The 21,322-nt window shown below is 51.9% G+C and overlaps 5 protein-coding genes across 5 annotated transcripts; 3 read left to right on the top strand and 2 right to left on the bottom strand.

The window, feature by feature from the left end:
* Positions 1 to 255: 255 nt before the first annotated feature.
* P168DRAFT_309149 (ubiquitin-specific protease UBP2) lies at positions 256 to 5,116 on the bottom strand (the record flags this gene model as incomplete). Its single annotated transcript, XM_024839266.1, has 10 exons — positions 256 to 1,241; positions 1,305 to 1,476; positions 1,533 to 2,632; positions 2,692 to 3,229; positions 3,285 to 3,373; positions 3,449 to 3,849; positions 3,904 to 3,949; positions 4,001 to 4,208; positions 4,262 to 5,016; positions 5,095 to 5,116. The coding sequence occupies 10 exons, from the start codon at positions 5,114 to 5,116 to the stop codon at positions 658 to 660; spliced, it is 3,915 nt and encodes a 1,304-aa protein (XP_024695972.1). The 3' UTR covers positions 256 to 657.
* Positions 5,117 to 5,642: 526 nt separating this feature from the next.
* On the top strand, positions 5,643 to 6,498 carry P168DRAFT_95077 (Tim17/Tim22/Tim23/Pmp24 family protein). The gene is made up of 4 exons (XM_024842232.1): positions 5,643 to 5,869; positions 5,938 to 6,057; positions 6,120 to 6,314; positions 6,365 to 6,498. Exons 1-4 carry the CDS (start codon positions 5,686 to 5,688, stop codon positions 6,457 to 6,459), a joined length of 594 nt encoding a protein of 197 aa, XP_024695971.1. The 5' UTR covers positions 5,643 to 5,685; the 3' UTR covers positions 6,460 to 6,498.
* Positions 6,499 to 10,101: 3,603 nt separating this feature from the next.
* P168DRAFT_315887 (SLM1 family PH domain-containing protein) lies at positions 10,102 to 12,786 on the top strand (the record flags this gene model as incomplete). The annotated part of the gene is made up of 4 exons (XM_024839944.1): positions 10,102 to 10,633; positions 10,692 to 11,179; positions 11,232 to 11,569; positions 11,622 to 12,786. The coding sequence occupies 4 exons, from the start codon at positions 10,102 to 10,104 to the stop codon at positions 12,784 to 12,786; spliced, it is 2,523 nt and encodes an 840-aa protein (XP_024695970.1).
* A 1,662-nt stretch (positions 12,787 to 14,448) lies between these two features.
* Positions 14,449 to 16,651, bottom strand: P168DRAFT_279351 (RNP domain protein; the record flags this gene model as incomplete). Its single annotated transcript, XM_024835770.1, has 9 exons — positions 14,449 to 14,585; positions 14,639 to 14,792; positions 14,847 to 15,301; positions 15,420 to 15,471; positions 15,553 to 15,687; positions 15,753 to 15,846; positions 15,908 to 15,915; positions 16,074 to 16,126; positions 16,267 to 16,651. 9 exons carry the CDS (start codon positions 16,649 to 16,651, stop codon positions 14,449 to 14,451), a joined length of 1,473 nt encoding a protein of 490 aa, XP_024695969.1.
* A 2,080-nt stretch (positions 16,652 to 18,731) lies between these two features.
* Positions 18,732 to 20,847, top strand: P168DRAFT_279350 (WD domain protein; the record flags this gene model as incomplete). The annotated part of the gene is made up of 5 exons (XM_024835769.1): positions 18,732 to 19,275; positions 19,356 to 20,175; positions 20,322 to 20,527; positions 20,718 to 20,782; positions 20,845 to 20,847. 5 exons carry the CDS (start codon positions 18,732 to 18,734, stop codon positions 20,845 to 20,847), a joined length of 1,638 nt encoding a protein of 545 aa, XP_024695968.1.
* Positions 20,848 to 21,322: the final 475 nt, after the last annotated feature.

Raw genomic sequence — 21,322 nt, 5'->3', positions numbered from 1 at the left:
AATTGGCCCACCTGTGTCAATGGTTCTGTGTCTTGCTTCTCAAATACTAGCAGAGACTGATAATGGTTTGCGAGTGAGGTATGGATGCCTGGATCCACTGCCGATATCGACTCCCGATAACCAACTGTGGCTGACTGGCTGCCGCTTTCCGATCCGATCCGCGGCCCGCCTGGGTCACGTGTATACATCTAGTCTCAATGGTATCCAGGATTATATCTTGCCAGTATATGAAGATGGTATGTAAATTGTGGTGAACTCATAGTGATATGTATTCATAAACATCATCGGCAGTCGTGATGATATCAACAAGTATCTACAACAGTAATGTAGTAGTCATAAGTCCCGCCCAAGCATAAAACCATAGCCGAACATCATTATTCATATCCCAGCAAGCTCACTCCGATACCGCATGGTGAGCAAACCATGAGAATGAACATGCGAATGCTTTATGTGCAGGAGCAATGATATCTTTTCCCTATACAGATCGTTTCTCACGTCACGGTAGATGGTGAGCGCCAAAGAAGACCTTCTGTTCTGTTCAAATTCCGGCTCACCCCAAGCTCCGATCGATCGGACCGGAACTCACCCCCCAGTCCACACTCTTCCGCTTCAGAGGGTTCGGAGGGGCAGCCAGCATTGGTGATTTCGTCTCAGGGCCTACCACTGTACACGAGGCCTGTTAGTGTCACTGCTCTGCCTTCCAGTATTTGTCCAACTGCTTTCGGCATTGACGGTCTTCGTCTCCGGATCTCCCATGTGGGTGTCATCTGCCGTACCTGATGCCCCTTTGCCGGCCCAGGCCGCATCGTATGGCGGGGGGTTCATGTCCGTATCCTCCGTCGGGGCCGGCGGTGTCCCGCCGGTCGCGGTAACCCCTTCCATGGCATGGCTGTCGGACTGATGGGAGGCGCTGGGCGGAGTGTCAACCATCTCTCGGCAGACGGGACTGGCAAGACGATCCTTCATGGTATCGTTGACGTAGACGAGGAAGTACGGGGTCGGGGGGTTCTGGCGGTCTTGACTCTTGAAGATCTCGTCGAGGTTCTGGACCTCGGTCACGTATTCGTCGTTGTACTTGCGCCAGATATCTTGCTTGAAGTCGTAAATGTAGATGTAGTAGTGACCAAAGGAAACGGTACCGGAGTGGACGAAGACCGCAAACAGCCGATAGGCCAGGTGCTTGAAATCAACAAACTGGCTGGATATCATGGTCTGCGTGTTCTGGATCTCGTGCTCAATGTCTGGGCTCAGTCAGCATACCGTCCGTGCGGTGACCACATCATGAACAGTTGAGGGTGTCTTACATTTCAACTCCGCCCTCGCAATTTGGGAAAGTTGGCCGAGTTCGGGCATTAACTCGGGGTTGATGTCGATGGCATCTTGCGCACTTTCGGGGCTTTCTTTCATAGAGTTGAGATCATCCAAAACCTCCTTGGCAGTGTCGAACAGAGTGGGCAGGTCAAGACCATCGGATTCCTAAAGCAGCAGTCAGAGATAAGTCTTTGTTTTCTTTGGGGTATAGGAATCCGCACATTTTTCCGCAGTAGCTGTTCCCGGCGAGCTTCGAGTTCTTTCAATTTGCTCTTCCATTGCCAGCATTGCTGGCGCCGTTGCATGATTTCCGACTGCGTAGGAGTGTCCATGTATCGGTCTAGGTAGATGGTCTCCTTCAGATCCAGGTGGTGCGTGGATTTGAATGAGCGCTTCGTTGTCGGATCAAACTGGACCCGTTGCACTTGGATTTGCAGGACAGGGGGCAGTTTGCTGATGGCGCCATATTGCTCCGCCACGGTGTTCTCGACGTTGACATTCTGGATGTCAAAGGCTCCATCTATGGCCGCATAGATATCACGAGACCCGGTAGCCACGTCGACCTTGATATCGCACCATCGTTCGTCCTTCGATCGCGTGTTCTCTCCAGAAAGAATATACGACCTAGTTTGTCCGTAAAACAGATCTTTCACAAGGTCGACTTGTTCGCCATCGGGCGCGATCGAAGTCGGTCGGATCGCACATTGACTTTGGAAAAGAACATTGTTGATGACTTCCGTTACATCCTGCTGGGCTCCGATCTCCACTTCTTCTATGAGCTGCTTTTGGGGGTCAAGCTGCAGTGTCGGGCGTGGGGGCACCGGCGGCGGCTGATCAGGGAGTGCAGGCATCTGCTCCGCCGCCGACGGCTGAGATGAAGGGGATATTTCCTCTGCCGCTTTTGGGGTGGGCTCGGACTGAACGTCGGTCATGACCGTGTCGGCAGCTGGTGCTTCATTCTCCTTGTCATCGTTTTTGGCAAGAGGGGCTGCGTTTTTGGAACCGTCCGCGACCAATGTTGCTTCGCTGTCCCCGTCGCTCGTTGCTGAACGCTGGAACCTTTCGACTCCTAAAGGCACGAGATCTTTGGGTTCACTGCCGGTGGTGGCTGTCTGCGGAGGCCCCTGCGGTCCCAAAATCGGTAATCCGTTAATCTCTCCAATAGCAGCAGGCTGACTGGCAGAGATGGTCGAGCGGCGACGGATGGCGGCTTCGTTCGACGGGCTAATTAACGTCAATCGTGCCAATTCCCGGCCCGGCGTGACGAAGGATTTGGGCGAGGTCATCATGTCCTGAAATAAGATTCGAAGCTCACGAAGGACTGGGCGCAGGAAGTCAGTGACTTGGCGACATGCACAGGTCAAGTGATACGGTGCTTACATCTCTGGGAGCGCTCCACCTCCTTCTTCGACACTTTGCGAGACCCTACCTTCTTTGAGAACTCCTCGTCGTCGCCCAGATCCATCCGGTAATTCTCAAAGTCCAGGACCATGTTGCGAAATGGTTGCACTGAATAATAAAACTGCAGCAAGCTGTTCAGGTAACAAGTGTTGCCGATATTGTGCAATCCCACGGGCCAGTGCGACATGTTGCGGTCCGGCTTGTCTGCCGAGCCCGAAATCATACCGCGAAGCATAGGGCTTTCTTTGTCGTTTGCGATTAGGCTCAAAGCTTGGTTGTATGTTTCAGCTTGTGCAGGAGCTTCATTCACGCAGATAGTGTATGCCGCCATGATTGCGCTCTCATCGACAGTGCGGTCTGGAATCTGAAGGAGACGATATGCATCAGCAACATCCATCTGACCAGCAGTCGTTTCGCCAGTCTTAAGGAAGTGCTTGAGGGCTTGTGAGTTTCGTGATGCTGCAATAAGCTCGATGGCTCGCCGAGCGAGATCTCTGCTTGTAGGACTGTCATTGACCTGGGAGAAAGTCAGTCAAGAGATCCATCTGCGATACGGTCTGCCCATCCTGTACCTTGGTGGTATACATGGTCATGACGAAATCATCAGGCGTATCGCTGCTGACCCCGAGGTATACCTGAGCTTGTTCCGCAGTGGCCACCCCTATAGCGCCGGTCAGCATTTCAGAAACAAAGATGGTATCTGGCCCGACGGTGGCAGATGTAGAAAGAGACATACGGTCTTCTGCTGCTGACTTGAGTCGCTCGCTCCTTCTGCTGTCACCTATCCTCCACAATTGCCGGCGAACTTCGGTCTCCTGGGAACTAGTGGTAGCTCCCAGGAAGGCATAAAATTTCCCGATAATGTTCTCCTCGGTGAGCCACGCGTCATCATGTTGAAGTCCGAAATACTTGTAAGCAGAGGCGATGTCGTCATCGGTATATTTGCCTTCTGCGTAAGCAAGTTGTACAGCCTGGTCGATAACACTCCCATCATCCCCTCCTCTTAAATGGCCAATAGACCTTAAGCATTGAAGATAGAGAGAGGTTCTTTCTGGATCCACGGATACTTGGCGATTGAAGGCTTCGATGATCGCAGCGGAGGACATGTCTTCGACGACACCCAGGTCTTCATAATAGCTATATTTTGGTCAACTTGGTTTGTCTGGACAATGGATAAACGGGGAAACGAACGGTCCGGATGCCATTTGAAATTCACTCGACCGCGGCGACTGTGGATCTAGATACTAGGTTAGAGTTGCAGCTCACAGGTGACAAACCATGTACATACAGTTATAAGCATCAAGTGCACCAAGCAGACTCTCTAAGGCTGGCGTATAAGAATCTTTAATCTGATTTCCTTTCTTCTCCATCAATGGCCGCTGGTCTATGAGTGCGCAGAGCTCATGGATAACATCGTCAAGGAAAATCTTCTGCTGATCACGGTAAGGAAACTCCGCCCAAGCGCTCGGCCGAGGGGGTTCCCAGAACTCCCTGTCCTATGCAGGTCATCAGTAACATTGTAGCAAGGGCAAGCACTGAGGCGCCATACCTTGGCACTGAACCCCAGGGATTCTAGCAGTTCTTTACATGGCTGCCCTTCGGTGCCGAAACATGACATAAACCGCTTATTGGTCGCTTTGATTGACTTGTTCTGCTGCGGATCGTGAAGGGCATTACTGAGGTAGGTGCGCAGGGTGAGCAGGACGGTGATCGGTTGAGGTGCACCGATCCCTTCCATGTGTTCGGGATACGCCGCAACAGCTTCCTCCGCACGCGTTTTCAACAGTTCCTGATCGATCAAGAGTTGCACTGATTGGTGGTCGAAAACAGGAGATGTCACCCGTACCGTGACTGCGGCGGGACAGGTGAAGTAGGAACATTCATAGTTAAAGGTCTCCGCGGTCTGTCCCTTGGAGGTGGTCTCTTCTGGGAATGGCCCGCCTTTGTGTCTCCCTGAGTTGTAAACCAAGTGATGGATATGATCGGAAGGAAAATGGCCAGAGTGACCGATTCCCGGATTTGAGGTTACCTTCACCTCCAGGTGATATCGACACTTGTAGCAGAAGGAGGACACCCTGGTTGGGGCCCCGGAGCTGCCCTTCTGATCCGCTTTTTGTAGGAAACTTTGAGCGGTCTTAAGCCTATAATCGTGGTGACATGTTGACGGGGAGCTGTATTCGCGCGGCCCATGGTAGTCTCCAGGGAAAACCGGAGGGACGTCTGCAAGTAGATTGCGGCCGCTGCTTGGGGGATGAGCCGGGTCGTAGTCGCGGATGTCTTGAACAAGCCGCGGGGCAGTCTTGCCTGAACAGGTATCTCCAAATTAGATTCCATCATCACCAATGAGTTGTATACCATGGGGGAAACCCTTATCGCACGTACCTGACCTCTGAAGCGACGACATGGGTCGGTACCTCTGAGCTCAGTTCACAAGAGTCAGAGGACCAAACCACAGAATCCAGGCGGGGTCTAGAATGATTTAAACCGACATCCAATATCAGTCCAACCGGTCTTTCCCGTAATGGTGTTATATGTTTCAAATCAACCTTCAACAGATCCAGTTAAGCTCGAAGGTAGCAGCAGACTGGCAAATCAATGGTGGGGAGTGGGAGCGGGCGGCAAGCTGGGGGCGTCTTTAGTTCACCAACCCCACCCTACAGCGATGAAGTCTGGTCGCAAGACGTGGCAAAAGCCTTAGATAACGATATATAAAAGGAAGTAGAAAGCAGGATAGAGCGAGCTAGCACTGAGGAAAATAAATCATCAATCCAGAATGACTAGACGCGCATGATCATGTCCTGTTCCCTCCCGGCGGTCATTGCATGAAGCTCCACGGGAAGCCGGGGTAGGCGGTGTGTATTGGCAGAAAGTACGACGTGCCAAAATCCGATCGGAAACGTCCTCGACCGCGACACTTACTCGCTCTCTATACGCAATCCAGTCGAGTTATATCTCACCCAGCCATCCGCCACCATGGCCACACACACGGAGGAGCACACCTATCACCCCAAGCCCACTGTTCAGAGGGCATTGAAGACGTCCATGCTGACAGCTGGCGCGGGTCTCTTCGCTTCGGCCGTCCAGAACACCCTCACCCGGAAGAATGTTGGACCCTTTGGTGTGTTCGTCCGTAGCGGCAGCACCATTGGAGTTTTCGGTATGCGATGAACTGGGGACGGAGATCCTTGGATATTTGTGCCTGTGGCTGACCCCGCTTCATTCTAGCCGCCATGGGAGGTACCTACGAGTTCGCAAAGAACGCCTCGGCCAACCTGCGGGAGACGGACGACCACTGGAACGTCGCAATTGGCGGTTTCTTCTCTGGTGCGATCCTGGGACTGAAGGGTTCGTCAATTTCACCTTGCTTCTTTCTCAATCGCTGGATATCCAGTCTAACCGTTCTGCAGCCCGCTCCTTCCCCGCTCTTCTGGGATACGGTGCCGCCCTGGCCGCCTCCATGGGCGCTTTCGAGTTCACGGGCGGATCGCTGTGGGGTTACAACAGGGGAAATACAGAGGATGAGTTTGATCGTCGGCAACAGCTCCGGACGGCCTACCGGACTTCCGGGGAGGAGACCGTTGCTCAATTGGGCGAGGGACGCGGTAAGTCCATCTCATCCGCCTAACGTGACGCCTTGCTAACATATTCCCAGGCGTCTACGGCCCCGGATATGCGGAGCGACGACGAGAAAGAATCAAGGAGGCGTATGGCATCGATGTTCCCACAACTCAGGCCCCGGCCTCATGAATATAATCCGGTCTGAAATCATGTTCTTCCGTTCTGCCCGTTTCCCGTCCGTCTCCTTTGTGTAAAACCACCCTTATATCATGTCAATTGCCATTCCGCGGCATAACTATCAATAAAGATTTCTTTTTTCTTTTGTTTTTTCCCCATATCTACTCCTTCAGACACGGTCAGACATGGCGGAGCATGGGTCAAGTGAAAGTTATCTCCAAAACATATGGGCAATCTATCTACAATTCCCAAAAGAGAAGAGAAAGGAGACATGGTCTGTCCCATAACAGCACAGTGCAAACTCGGTGAACGACGGCTTTCACGATCTGATCGCAGTACGTCAGAGTATCTGCGAGGGGGAGAGTGGACCATCTGCAGGCCAGTAGCAAGGACTTGGTGGGTATGATTAGGGGTCGGGCTGTGCGTTTTGACCGCGTTTATGTTCCTGTAGGCGATAGCTACGATGCAGATATCTATTCTAATCTACTGGAGTCGGTCAAGACCTTCCACCATGATCTATCCATACCTCTCAGCGTTGCTGATACCGTTGGAATCCAGGTGGGAGCTCCCACCAATCAGGGGTCGCGGTTATCAAATCATTACTGATGAGTAAGCCCTACATTATTATTGTTACCTCAGGCATAACACCCCCGTACTCGTATAGATTGAAGTAGAAGCTACCCTTGTGAGAAATGTTTGGAGTATATTCCGGACATGGCATATATTAATTACCCACCTTGTACGGAGTATAGTGCAACCCATTACCCCGGGCCAGCGACAATAACCCCAGAGTTTACCTAACCAACCAATCTAATTTGATTCTCCAGAAGAGGAAGTTCTGTTGATTTATTGGGCCAGATTGTTCAAGGACGCAGGGGAACGGAGCATATATGATATCACCTGCTGGGAGGGGTTGATCTCGGGTGTTAATATCAGATCGAAGCAGATCACATCAAGGAGGACATTGATCGATCTATGAATGGATGGAGGACAATGTTCAGCGTTCATCGTCTCCAGTTCCAGACATCAAAGGGTAAGTGAGGAATGTGGATGTGGTTCTGAAAGCCGGGTCTACTCTGGAGTCAAAACACAATGATGATGATGATGATGATGATGACTTGACTTTCGACCGTGACAAGTACAAGAGGGCGGGGCTTGCCCTGGGGAATCTATCCACGGATTGCAATGGCTCTTCAGGTCGATGGCATCATTATCATGACTTCCCCAACCCGGTATGCCCGGGATGACGTTCATCTTGAATAATTGTGCGGACAATGGGCATCTTGAACTGAATCATGGGAACCTTAATCCATCCATCCGTCCATCCATCCATCCATTGTCAACTGGGCTGGGGCTGGAGTCCTCCCCTGATACTATTAGACATAATCCCGTGAGGCATGGTGGTTACCTAGCTGATCGGCGTTCGAAGAAAGATGAACAGTGCATGACGTTGAGAATCTTGGTATTCCCAAAAAGGAAAAAGTGCCAGTGTCAATCAAACGAACGCTTCTCCTTTTTCTTACTAACGGTATTAGCTTAACTTACTATTTTATTATTAATTTGGGGGAAAGGAACAAGTCGCCACTGGGCTGGAAAGCAAAAAAGACAGGAGGGGAAAAGGGGGACTCCATCGAAGACGAGCAGAACGATTTGTGCCGACGCTAGAAGGATGATTTACTCGATGATGAGGACTCGGGGGATCCATCCATCCATTCCTCGAACCCAGAGCAATGGATGATTGGATTGGATTGGATTGGAATGGGAATGGATCCTCCATGGGTCCGACTCCTCGCCCCAGTTCTTTCCAGTCTTCCGCCAAGACGCCTCCACAGCCACATAGTTTTTTATTACGGGTGGTAATCATGAAGTGCTTCCGTACTTATGCAGGTTCTACATTTATACTGGTCCCTGTGCCTACTTGTTGTGCTTTACTTGTACTTGTACTTGTGCTTGTACAGTACTTGCACATGAGCCTAACGTCCAAGATGCTGTTGGCTGGTGCCCAAGGGGCTGTGATGGACGACGCGGTGGCTAGGCATGTCTACCTAGTATTGAGTATTAGTTACAGCATATCAATACCTGCTACCAGGTATAACCAGAGATCGATAGCTGTACATTGCTAGCAATGGTCACTATTCATTGCTATAATTAACTGCAACGTGTAAGTAATAAGGGTAAAACATCATTTCCTTTAGATTATCCCACGCCAGAATCATTCAATATGACAAACTAGTAGCAGTTAGTGAGCATCCTAATTATACCACCTTGTAAGAACCAACCCAGAAAAGGGGGAGACGTTGTAAGATACAGGCCATCGATACATGCCCGGTTTCGGTACTCCTGCCACCGGCTTCTCATCTATCGAGCACTAGAGAACTACCAATCTAGATATGACTTCTACTTTCTACTATCTGTCTATCTGTATAGCCCGACTTCTCTCACCATCTTCACCTGAACTCACTATCAACCACTAAGTTGAAGAATCACAACAACCATTAAAAACCGTCCACTTCTCTTCCCGGAGATTCCGTTCCATCGGAAGTCATTGGTGATCCGTCCTACCGTCGCATCCAAGAGCTTAAAGGGTTAAGCTGGCGTAGACGTCATCCGCAAGCGTCAGTCCAGTGGTTATCACCAAATCCAAGGATCGATCTCCTCTACCCCTCATCAAATGCTCCTCTTTATCTGGTTCGATCGCCCTTTGAAGAGAGAAAACTTCTCTCTATCCATTGTTGTCTTCTCTTCCTCTTCAACCATCAACCCGCGGTGATTTCCCACCCATACCTCTCTCTCTCTTGATCCTCCCCTATATCATTCTAGTGGCTCTTAGACTGGTGGGGCTACAAGATTAACCCTCCCCGAGACTTGTCCACGATCGGCTCCTGGATCGTTTTCTTCCATAACCATACGGTAACCTCCTATAGTGGTCGGGTGGGAGGTAGTCCTATCCTATACTAGGTACCTATCCATCTATCTATTACGACAGCCACTGGTGACGACTACTGCAATTAAGGAGTCAACATTCTGTCTAGTCTCCCCCCCCCCCTCCCCCCGCAACACCAGTCGAGACACAGCATACAGCTCTCGGATCTTGTTCGCTGGGTGACCAGCTAACAGCTCCAGCTGGGAACTACATCAGTACATCTACTAAATCAACTAAATTAGGCCTGGTTTTCTCCGATCGGAATCAGGTCTGGAATCGTCCGTTTTCTACCCGTCTCCTTTTTTATTATTATTATTATTATTATTTTTCTTTTTTTTATTCTTTTATTTTCTTTCCCTTTCATAAAAAAAAAGAAGGGGAAATAAAATTAAATCATCATCACCTGTCTATGAGATTTATTTTTATTTACTTGGTCCCTTTTCCCTTTCACTCATGAGTTGGAACCTCCTATTTGACCCTATATCTACAACTCGAGCAACCGTCATCGGCCCTCTATTTATTCCCTTATCACGGCCCGCATTGATTGATCCTCCACCGAGCTTCCACGACTGATTGATATCGACTGGTGACACGGGCTTGGTCGGTACTGCCACCCTTACTGTACGCTTCCTCCGTACCTCCGTACCTCCACCCCCGTGCTCGTTATCGTCGCCCGCCTTTCGCAACGCCTTTCCCCTCCCTTTCGCCCCTCCACCCCCTCCTCTCCAATCATGGCGACGGCCTTACGATCCCACACGCCCGATGCATATGGCGCCTTGCCACAGCCCGCCGATTCCACCTTCCCCCACCGAGGCTATGCTCCCCGCTTATCCTCCCGACCCAACTCTTTTGTCGCCACCACCTCCGCATACAACGTCGCACATAACGGTATGGGCGAACCCAGCTCCGGTCGGTTTCACAGGGATATGGATGTTGCGAGCCACCGCGCTTCCCTCGCGTTCGACACACCCCCCTCGGCTCTCCAACGGTCCGCGTCGCATATGTCGCAGCCGCAGCCGCAATCCCGATCCGCGACCCCGACCCGATCCACCACCCTGAAGAAGAAATCCTCCCTCAGCAAGAAGGGCAGTATTCGTCGCAGCGGGAGTCGGAAGAGCATGCGCGCAGGGAGTGTCCGGAGTCTGGTCTTGGGCGATAAGGAAAAGTATCACTCCGAGGGCGCCGAGGACCAGAACAGCGCATTCTTCATCCCCATCCCCACGAGTGGGAGTCCGACTGAGGTGTTGGCCAATCGCTTTCAAGGTATGTCGACAGGCAGGTGATGGTGTTGTTCTTCCGGTTACTGACGAACGCGAAATAGCATGGCGCAAGATCCTCAAGGACCTCATCCTCTTCTTCAAGGAGCTCCAGAAATCCTACGAAACCCGATCCAAGCTCTTCCTCTCGGCGTCCAACATCCTCAACAGCGCCGCGCTCCCTCCCTCGTTCCTCGACTCCGGCGGCCTCGCCGATGCGACCGACATCCTGCGAGACTTTCACCGCCAGGGCTACATGGAAGCGAACAAGGCCGCCGAGGTTGAAAACGAGGTGGTCAACCAGCTCATGGGTCTGCGAAATGACCTACAGAAGAAGACCAAGGAGATCCGCGGTCTCTCGGGCGATTTCCGGAATTCGGTAGACAAGGAGGTGGATGCGACGCGCAAGACGGTGCGACACCTGCACGAGTCCCTAGGTCTGGTGGACACCGACCCGGCCGCAACCTCGGGGAAGGGGGATCCGTTTATCGTCCGCTTGGGTGTGGAGAAGCAGATTGAGAGGCAGATCGAGGAGGAGAACTACCTGCATCGGGTATGTCACAGTCACACCTAAGGGAGAGGTTCCAGCGACTAACCAGTAATAGGCGTTTTTGAATCTAGAAAACTCGGGACGAGAGTTGGAATCGATCGTGGTCGGCGAAATCCAAAAGGCCTACAACGCGTATGCCAGCATTCTCAAGCGTGAAGCCGACGAGGCCTACGATACCGCGGAGAAGCTGCACTCGGGGCCGATTTCCATGCCTCACGATCACGAGTGGAACTGGTTCATCTCGAACACGGACGAACTCGTCGATCCGCGAGTGCCTCTGCGAGATGTGGAGAACATCTCCTACCCGGGCAAAGATCATCCCGCCGCCGTTGAAGTGCGGTCAGGCATGCTGGAGCGGAAAAGCAAGTACCTCAAAAGCTATACGCCTGGCTGGTATGTATATCTTTTGGTTTTCCCGTTGCATCTCATTTCCTGACTGGTCTAGGTATGTCCTATCGCCGACCCATCTCCACGAATTCAAATCCGCCGATCGCGTAGCATGGCAGACCCCGGTGATGTCATTATACCTCCCCGAGCAAAAGCTGGGATCACACTCCCAACTCGACTCAACATCGCACAAATTCATGCTGAAAGGACGACAAACGGGCACGATGCACCGCGGCCACTCGTGGGTATTCCGCGCCGAGTCGCACGACACCATGATGGCGTGGTACGAGGACATTGAAAGCCTGATCTCCAAGACAGGCGAGGCCCGCAACGCGTTTGTGCGGCGCCACGTCCGGACCGTGAGTGGCACGAGCTGCCAGACCACATCTGCCAGCAGTGATGGAGTCATGGACGAAGACGAGGCTGACCGGACACCGTACTCCCCAGAGTCGGTCGTCCTGAATCAAGAGCGCCCTACCTCCCAGCCTCGTCAGCCGGGAGGCCGCTTCCCAAGTGACGTGCAGATCGACCGCAGCCTGCAGGCCCCACTATCGCCGTCCAGCGGTGAGAGCTCCGGCGGCGAGAAGGATCTGCTGGCTGCGGCGGGGTCGCTCACGGACAACGGCCCGTTCGGCGGTAGCAGTAGCCGTGTGAGCGATCAACAACCGGGTGGTCCGCCGGGCCACTGGATGGATCACAACCGTCACAGCGGCCAGCTCGCCGGGTCAGCTAATGATCCCACTACACAACCCTCCGCCATGATCCCAGGACTCTCATCCTCCGGCCTCGACAGCCCACCACACCGCATCTCCTCCGACAGCAGACGCCCACCATCCATAACCATGTCCGGCGCAGCAGGGGCATCAAGATCAAGCACCTCCCGCGAGCCCTCATGGGGGCCCCAGCGCACCCGCGGCGAGAGCGCCTCCACAGCACCAACCAGCACCAACGCCACCGACTACACCCACTACACGCATAACACGATCCCAACCTCCGTCGACGAGAACATGGACGAATACCCCAGCGACGGCAAGCGAGCTCTCCTCGCTTCGCCCCCCATCATCGCGGACTCGTCCTCTGCGCACACTACCCCCGTCGACTGGGAACGGTCGACCCCCAAGGGCCTCGCTAATGATGAGTTTCCGCGTTCTGGGAAGGGCAGTGTGTCGGCTGTGGAGTTGAGGATTCCAGGTCACTATCCGCCGACTAATATTCCAGCTTAGTCTTGGGTTGGTCTCACCTGAACAACCTGGTTGGACCTTTGATATATCTCTATCTCTCCGAAATGAGGGGTATATATCTTTTTTTCCCTTTTTCTTTTTCCTTTATCTTGATGTTTTCCTTTTGTTATTTCTTTTGTTACCCCTTCCTTTTGTATCTATCGATTGATGTGTCCCGCTGATGTCTGTATGTACATTATCTTCTTCTGATTCTCGTCCTGTTGAGAGGATGGGGATCTTTCTCTTTTTTTTTTCTTGTTTCCTTTTTTTCTTTTTCCTTTGGACTTGGTCGGTTTTGTTGGTTGGTTTGGGAGGATGGACGGACGGTGGATGGTATGATGGGGGCGAGAATACCCTTGGGATTGGTTTTTTTTCTTCTTTTTCTTCTTTTCTTTTTTACTTCTCTGGGCAGGCGTTCGGTTCTTCTTCCTATCTCATTCTTCTCCGTGGTTGGTTGACCATTGATGAGTGACTGACTTACCACTGATACACGAGCGAGTGATCAGTCAGTCAATCAATCAGTCAGTCAGTCAATCCGCCTCACACCACCCAGTACCAAAGGCTGAGCGAGCGAGTGAGTGAGTGAATGAGTGAGATGGTATAAGAAGAACAGAAGAAAGGCGAACACCGGTGTTATGGTTATGAATTTGCTTTTCTCCTTTCCTATCTCATTTCTTTCTCCCCCCAAGTCGATCTATCTACCCGCTTCACTTCATCTGTACTATATTACTCTATCCCCTTTTCCCCCTTCCCCTTTTTTTTCTTTCTTGATTTATATTGATTGATTGGTTGGTTGATTTACTGCCCTATGTTTGTTTGCTCTTGGTTGGTTGACTGATTGATTGATTTACGATAACGCCATGCTACCTACCTATCTACCCTGAACTTTGAACTCTGGACTGAAGTGAAATGAAATCAAGTGATTATCTACCTACCTACTCCGTAGCTATCTACCTATTACTCAAATATCCATCTAGGGGCTTAGATTACTTACATCTGATGTCCTTATCTATCACATTAATCAGAAGAGAGAGAGATATATATATATCTCTCTCTCTCTATCTCACTTGTAGAAAGATATATGTATGTATATAGACATCTGAGATAGATGTGTATACATGTGTTTGTAGTATTTATGGGAATGTCTTAACACAATTATAGAGCAATAAGGTATCAAATTCTGATCGTATCCATTCTCTATCTACCGTTCTACCTTCAAAGTGCTTCTAGTTGGTTGGGATAAGACCGGATATGTTGGTGAGGGGATGAGATGGTGATGAGTACATGCCATTGAACATACGGATATACTACAGTTTGCTGCCTAGATCATCTCATTCTGTGATGTCCCACTCATGCTCCAAATCAAAGATCAAATTAAGTCCGTCCAACCATGTGAAGTACAGATCGATCAGACCGCTTGACTGTCCGTCGGGGCGCCCCGATCCGAGACACGAACCCGAAAAAACAGACCGCCAGAAACGAAGGGGAGAGGAAACCAGATTGAGAAACAGATAAAAACGAAACAGAAAACACCAATATCAGATCATCCGGGGCCCAGGACGGGAAAACAAGCATAAAGAAACAGCAAAAACAGGGACCGCTTTTCGTGACATCCCCGCCGTTTCGACAGAGGACAAGAGAAAAGAGACAACGACGTCGGGTATATTACATGATCTGATCCTGGGTGAGTCCGGTGGGCTCGGCCCCGTCCATCGGGTCCCCGGGTCCCGCGACCATGTTCATGTACTTGACGAACGTGATGCCCAGGGGGCGGCCGCCGTACTGATAGCCGGTGAATTTGGCTGCGAAACGGGTTAGCCATCTTGCCATATCCCCGGCATATTCTGGAACCTACAGATCGCGGTCTCCGCCGTGTCGGCGCTGTCAAACTGGACCACACCCGTGCCACGCGAGCGGCCGTTGGGCTCGTACTGGATCTCCGCCCGATCCACCTTGCCGATGGTCGAGAACAGGTCCACCAGGTCCTCGTTACAGGTGGACCACGGCAACTATCGTCCGGTCAGCACAGTCCCGTCCTTTGATCCAACGGAGCCATCACCCACATTTCGCACGTAGATAACGGGGCTCTTCTCCCCACCCGAGGTCGCAAAGTCCGTGAACGGGTTGGGGGGCGCCGGGGCCATGCCGCCGCCCTCGAAGCCGGGCGCACCGAAGCCGCCGCCACCAGGGGGAGGAGCACCGAAGCCACCGCGACCGGGGAAGCCGCCAAAGGCCCCGCGACCACCGCCAAAACCGCCGCGACCGGGGAAGCCGCCGAAGGCCCCGCGACCACCACCGCCAAAAGCCCCGCGACCACCACCACCGCCGAAGCCGGGTCCGGCACCGGCGAAGCGATCCTCCCGGACCTCCAGGGGGCGGCCCTGCCAGTCGTAGCCGTTGAACTGCTGGATAGCATTGCGCGCGTCGTCGGGGGACTCAAACGCGACGATCCCGGAGCCCTTGGGGCGGCCCGTAGCGTCGGTGTGCACATCGGCGCGGATCACGGCACCTTGCTGAGCTGTTGTCCAGAAACGGGGGTCAATATCAGAACCATTGGGAGAGGGGAACGGAGACGACCGGGGAAGGGGAGATCGCTCGGCGCGAGGATGCCAATCGCATCATCCGGGACCACTTACCGGCCTGGCGGAACAGATCCTTCAAATCTTGCCAGCCAACGTTGAAGGGAAGCTACAATGCCAACGGTTAATACCTCTTGATCCGGTGGGATCCCGGGCAATCGCGGGAAGGGGAGGGGAGTGGGGGACCAACGTTGGCCACGTAAAGTTGTCGGCCACCGCCACCGAAGCCGCCAGGCGCGCCGCCGGGGGGCGCACCACCGAAGCCTCCGCCGAAGCCGCCTCCACGGGCGGGACCCCCGCTGAAACGCGGCTCGGGCTCACGATCCTAAGAGAACCGGGTCGGTAAGTTTCCAATCGCGCACTGGAGCGCGGGCCAGACGGTGGACCTACCTCGCGAACGTAGACGAGTCGGCCCATCAGGTTTTGGTTACTCAGGGAGTTGACCGCATTCTGCGCTTGATCCCTGGTCGCGTATTCCACAATCCTAAGAGACAGCCAAGTCAGTGCGATGAACTCAGGGCACGCGAAATCCAAAGATCACTTACCCGCATCCCTACAGTATCCCGGACAACCAGGCCCAACCCGTCAACCCAAACAGTCCAAGCAAACCAACGAAAGGGGTGGGGAAAAGTTCCAGAAACCAAAGGGAACGGTCAAGAAAAAAGGAAATGGCAAGAAAGAAAACCAGCCACACTACGCATTGGCGCCCACCTTCGACATTCCATTTGGAAGCAGTAAGACATCGGCAAAGATGACTTCTCCAGCTAAAGTTCGAATCGCGGAGAAAAGAGTCCCCCATCCATGGTCAGTCACGAGATTCCAAGACCAGCAGAGCGAAGAAAACAGAAAACAGAAAGGAAAAAAAAAGTCCATCACACGCCCGGCACGATATGACCCTGCTCACCCTGTCTCATAAAATCTTTCAGATGATGCCATTTGACATCGTAGGAAAGGTTGCCCACATAGACGCGACGGTCTTGTTGGGAGGTATCGCGGACGGTCTGCATCATCTGTTCTTTGGCGACGGCACGATCCTCGAACGATCTGGCGGGGGGCGGGTAGCTGCTGCGACCACCGTAAACAGAACCGGAGGATTCACCAGCGATGCCGGGGGCGTTACTCAAGGGCGAGCGCGAGCGGCGATCGGATCGACGGTAGTCCTGGCGACTACGGGAGCGACTGCGGGGCGAGTAGGAGCGACGGCTGCGACGAGGGCTGCGCGAACGACGTCGGGGGGAACGAGACCTCTCACGCTGAGCGTGGTCAGTATCGTAGTAATCGGCCGGCATCGGCACGGGACCCTTCAGGGAGGAGGACGGGGAAGCGGAAAAGAAAAAGAAAAGAAGATTGAAAGGAAGAGAGAGATGGACGCGTTTGAAAGGGAGGTCAGGATGGATGGAGTCAATTGGGAATGGATGGAGAAGCGGGCGTGAGGTTGGTTGAAGCGAAGAGGATGGAGGGATGTCATGTGACGGGGGATGGTAGATGACAAAGCACGGTCCAGGCAGCGGATTCAGGCACCAAGCACAAGGACCTGGGGGACAGCCTGACAGGTCCTCTGAGAGGGATGATTGAGGATATGAATGGAATGATAAAATATACAAATGAAGGTAATTATATGATTACACATATAACTAAATCCATATGTATTTATCGACAAAAGGATATGTATGGAAAAGGATATATATAGACAGAGGACGGACCAGGCGACCGGGGCAGATGGAGAGGGGGAAGTGGGACCGGCAGTACAGCGCGTGCGATCACCATCACGGTCGTCAGAATCACGACTAGGCTGATATTGGTGGAGATTGATACCGGTGGAGATCATACACATGGGCATGAATAACACAGTGGAAAGAAAGAAAGAAAAAAAAGAAAGAAAGATAAAAAGGTAAATGAATTCAATTGAAAATGATAACTTACTGGATAGGGACGATAGACGTCGGCTGGATGACGGAGACGGTCAGCCACAGAACCAGACTTGAGAGAGAAGAGAGAAAAGGATGCAAGACGAGACCAACAATGAGAAGAAAGAGAAGAAATGAAGGGAAAGAGGGGAGAAGAAGAAAGAGAGCAGAGAACCGGAGGGGAAGATGAAAGGGAAAAGGAAAAGGGGGGAGAGAAGAAGGGAAGACGGTAAAAGGTAAAAGGGAAAGGAGGGTAACGGCGGGGAAAGAAGAGAAAAGCAAAAGAAGAGGAATGTCAGACGAGACAACTGGGCAGAGGATCAGGGTGTCTTGATTGGTGTTTGCCGTGGACATCCGAGATGCAGTACCTTAGTAGTACCTTGGGGACTAGGTACATACTTACAGTAGTGGAGTATCAAAAGGGAGTTGACAGTGTAGAAGGAAAGAAAAGAATAGGAATAGAGGAGAGATGGAAGAGGGACAGTTGAGGAAGAGGATTATAAATCTTCAAGTCATGGATCCAATAAGATGGGAAGATCTCCTTGATTTGAACCAGGAAGTGTCCCAGGAGTGATTATGTTTATGGGGTAGTTCAATCATTGACATCATCATTGGGGAAATAACCAAAAGAAAGAAACAAACAAAAGGGAAGGGAAACTGATAGACATACCCATGGTGGATGGATGGATGGAGATTCCTGATAGATTAGACAGGAGAATGAGGATAGAATGAGGATAGAATGAGGATAGAATGAGGATAGAATGAGGATAGATCCTCCCGAGATCACGTCTAACAAGGTACCTAGAGATAAACAAGACGGGGGAGAGACAGAAACAGGGAAAGGAGAGGGGGGAAGGGAGAAGCAAGAAAGAAGAGAGAAGAGAGAAGAGGGGAAGAGGAAGGACAACAATAAAACAACAGAATTGTATCAATTCCATGCATTGATCAATCAGATCATCCAATTCAATGGACAGATGGATGCATGGACGTGGGGTTATCAGGATGTAATTTCCACGCCAGAGGAGCCACTTAAAACATCATACAGGATAGAGTTGACATGAAGACTGGATACTACTTACTATAGTTACTACAATGGAATGCTGATTCATGGTAGGCATAACTAGGATGAGTGTACATATACTAACAGATCAATCTCAATTCAGATCACTCCACAATTCCTTCAACGTGACATCTCTCAAGATATACTCAATCAGATCATCTCCATAAATATCAGATCAAGTATCCTATAGTGAGCAGGTGAACTAACAAAGGCGGAAGTGATATATCTTCACGTGACCACGCGGCACCAGGCACGCGTCCGAGATCCATCTTCTCCATCCTCGCACTCGCCCTCACCATGATCCACACCTCAACACCCACCCTTTCATACTGAAGAAGAAGACGAAAGAAACTAGAAAGAATAAAGAAAAAAGAAAAAAGAAGAAAGAGGAAATCCCCCAAAATGGGCTCCGACGAAATCTCCGACTTCGAAAAGCAGCGTCTCGCCAACATCGCCGAACGCGATGCCCTCCTCAAGAAACTCTCCCTAGGGGCCAAATCCTCGAGCCTGCTTCCTCCAAAAATCCCTCGTGCATCCACCGGTGGTAGTAGCAGCAGCAGCGCCCGGAAGAAGGCCGCACCCCCCAAGGTGAAAAAGGAGGAGCCCGTCCTGCCCCGGCGCACCTCGTCGCGCCTGAGGGGCATCGCTGCCGAGAGTGAGGTCGCTAAGCGGCGCGCGGACGAAGCCTTCGAGGCGCATCAGCAGCAGGAGCGCGAGAAGCGATTGCGCAAGTCGGATGCGTTTTCTTTCAGCGAGATGGTCGTTGCGGGTCAGAAGCTGAGTGGCGATGCCCTCATCGGCGTGGATGTCATCTCCAAGGGCGTCGCTATGCCGTACCAGCGGACCTTTGGGGACGAGGAGATCGAAAAGACGACGGATAAGGATCTCCGGAAGTTGAGGGAGGAGATGAGTGGGTTGGAGTTGTGGGAGCCGTGGGAGCCGCAGCGTCAGTTATCCCTATTCTATAAAAGAGAGAGAGAAAAGAGAAAAAGAAAAAGAGGAGACAGTCATACTGATAATGAACAGGCATCAAGCTCACCCCCGAACGCATCTACACCATGACCTTCCACCCCTCCGAAACGAAACCGCTCATCTTCGCCGGCGACAAAATGGGCCACCTGGGCTTCCTAGACGCATCCCAAGAGAAGCCCACATCCGTGAAACAAGAAGACGACGACGATGAAGAAGACGACGACCCGGACCCCGTCCTAACAACCCTCAAACCGCACACCCGCACCATCAGCTCCATGCACATCCACTCCTCCAAGCCCACCCACCTCTACACAGCCAGCTACGACAGCTCCATCCGCGAGATGGACCTCGAAAAGACCACCTCCGTCGAGAAATACGCTCCCGCATCCACAGCAGACGACGTCCCCCTCTCCGGCCTCGACATGGCCGCCGACGACCCCAACACCCTCTACTGGACGACCCTAGACGGCACCTTCGGGCGTCACGACACGCGCTCTTCCTCCTCCTCCACCACCCCCTCCACCTGGCAACTATCGGAGAAGAAAATCGGCGGCTTCTCGCTGCACCCCACGCAGCCGCACTTCGTCGCAACAGCCAGTCTCGACCGCACCATGCGTCTCTGGGACCTGCGCAAGCTGTCGCACTCGGATCCGATCCCCGTCGCAGAACACCACAGCCGGCTGTCCGTCTCGCACGCGGCTTTCAACGCAGCAGGCCAGATCGCTACCTCTTCCTACGACGATACCCTCAAGATCTACGACTTCGCTGCCCGCGGCCTCCCATCCTGGTCCGCAGGACACACCCTCCCCGAAGACGAGGTCAAGCCCGACACCGTCGTGCGACATAATTGCCAAACAGGCCGTTGGGTCACAATGTATGTTTCTCTTCCATCCTCCCTTTTCCCTCCCTCATTTCCCTCCCTCATTTCCCTCCCTCCTACAACCCCAAACAGACTCAACCAACCCCACCATCCCATCAACTCAACCCACAACACAACCCTAATACTAAGAAACAAAAAAGCCTCCGCCCCCAATGGCAACTCAACCCGCAATCCCCCATCCAACGCTTCTGCATCGGCAACATGAACCGCTTCGTCGACATCTACAGCAGCGCCGGCGACCAGCTCGCGCAGCTCGGCGGGGACGGCATCACCGCCGTGCCAGCCGTGGCTGTCTTCCACCGGAGCAAGAATTGGGTGGCGGGGGGCACGGCGAGTGGGAAGCTTTGTTTGTGGATGTAACTTTTCTTTTCTTTTCTTTTTGTCTGTAGCATTTGATTGTTTATGTTCGTTTAGATCTAGATATATCTATTATAATTGTTGTTTGTTGTTGTTGCTGTTTGTTTTGAGGAATGGTGTGTTAGGTAGGGAGACAGACCTAGGTAGGTTAATTCTTGCCTACTGATCCCGCTGTGCAGTAGAATGGACTTTCCTATCTGGACAAAACTCTAACCAGGTTGACTCTGGAAGTACCGCGTACAGAGTAGGTATACCCTACGGTAAAATAAGCTGTATAACAATCATAAGTATAATATAATAATATAGTGAATATAACCACCATCATCCATCCATCCATTGAAAGACAGGACGTAAGACACACATAACATCTATAATATACCCAACCAACCAACCAACCACAAGATCAAGAAAACTATTTACAGACACACAGAAAAGAACAGCTTGACGACATGATCAAAGTATATAGATAAATAAGTAGATAGATGGATGATAAATAAATAAAGTAAAATCACCACCCAATACAGAAAAAAGATATGAAGAAAAAAGATCAATAAATAAAAGGAAAACCTTCCAAAACCACATCACACGTTATCCAGCCATCTGCTCACGCGATTCTCTCGCTTTCTATGCAAAACAGAAAAACCAGAGCAGGGTATCAACACCAAGAGAAATGCTTTCCAGGTAGGTCAGAGAAATAAGAGTCAAAACGTCGATAGAGGGATAGATGGGAGAGAATAGATGGGAAAAACGTGATACAGATAGGAGAGTGCGTTCAATCATGAGC

The sequence above is a fragment of the Aspergillus campestris genome, assembly GCF_002847485.1.
Source record: "Aspergillus campestris IBT 28561 chromosome Unknown P168scaffold_2, whole genome shotgun sequence".
Classification (NCBI taxonomy): domain Eukaryota; kingdom Fungi; phylum Ascomycota; class Eurotiomycetes; order Eurotiales; family Aspergillaceae; genus Aspergillus; species Aspergillus campestris.
This window is presented reverse-complemented; position numbering and strand designations above follow the sequence as displayed.

Bases quoted from the DNA above. Each gene is read 5' to 3' on its own strand.
- P168DRAFT_95077 (XM_024842232.1), top strand. From the start codon at position 5,686: ATGGCCACACACACGGAGGAGCACACCTATCACCCCAAGCCCACTGTT. The intron at 6,058-6,119 runs GTTCGTCAATTT...ACCGTTCTGCAG, and splicing joins TGCGATCCTGGGACTGAAGG to CCCGCTCCTTCCCCGCTCTT. The intron at 6,315-6,364 runs GTAAGTCCATCT...ACATATTCCCAG, and splicing joins TCAATTGGGCGAGGGACGCG to GCGTCTACGGCCCCGGATAT.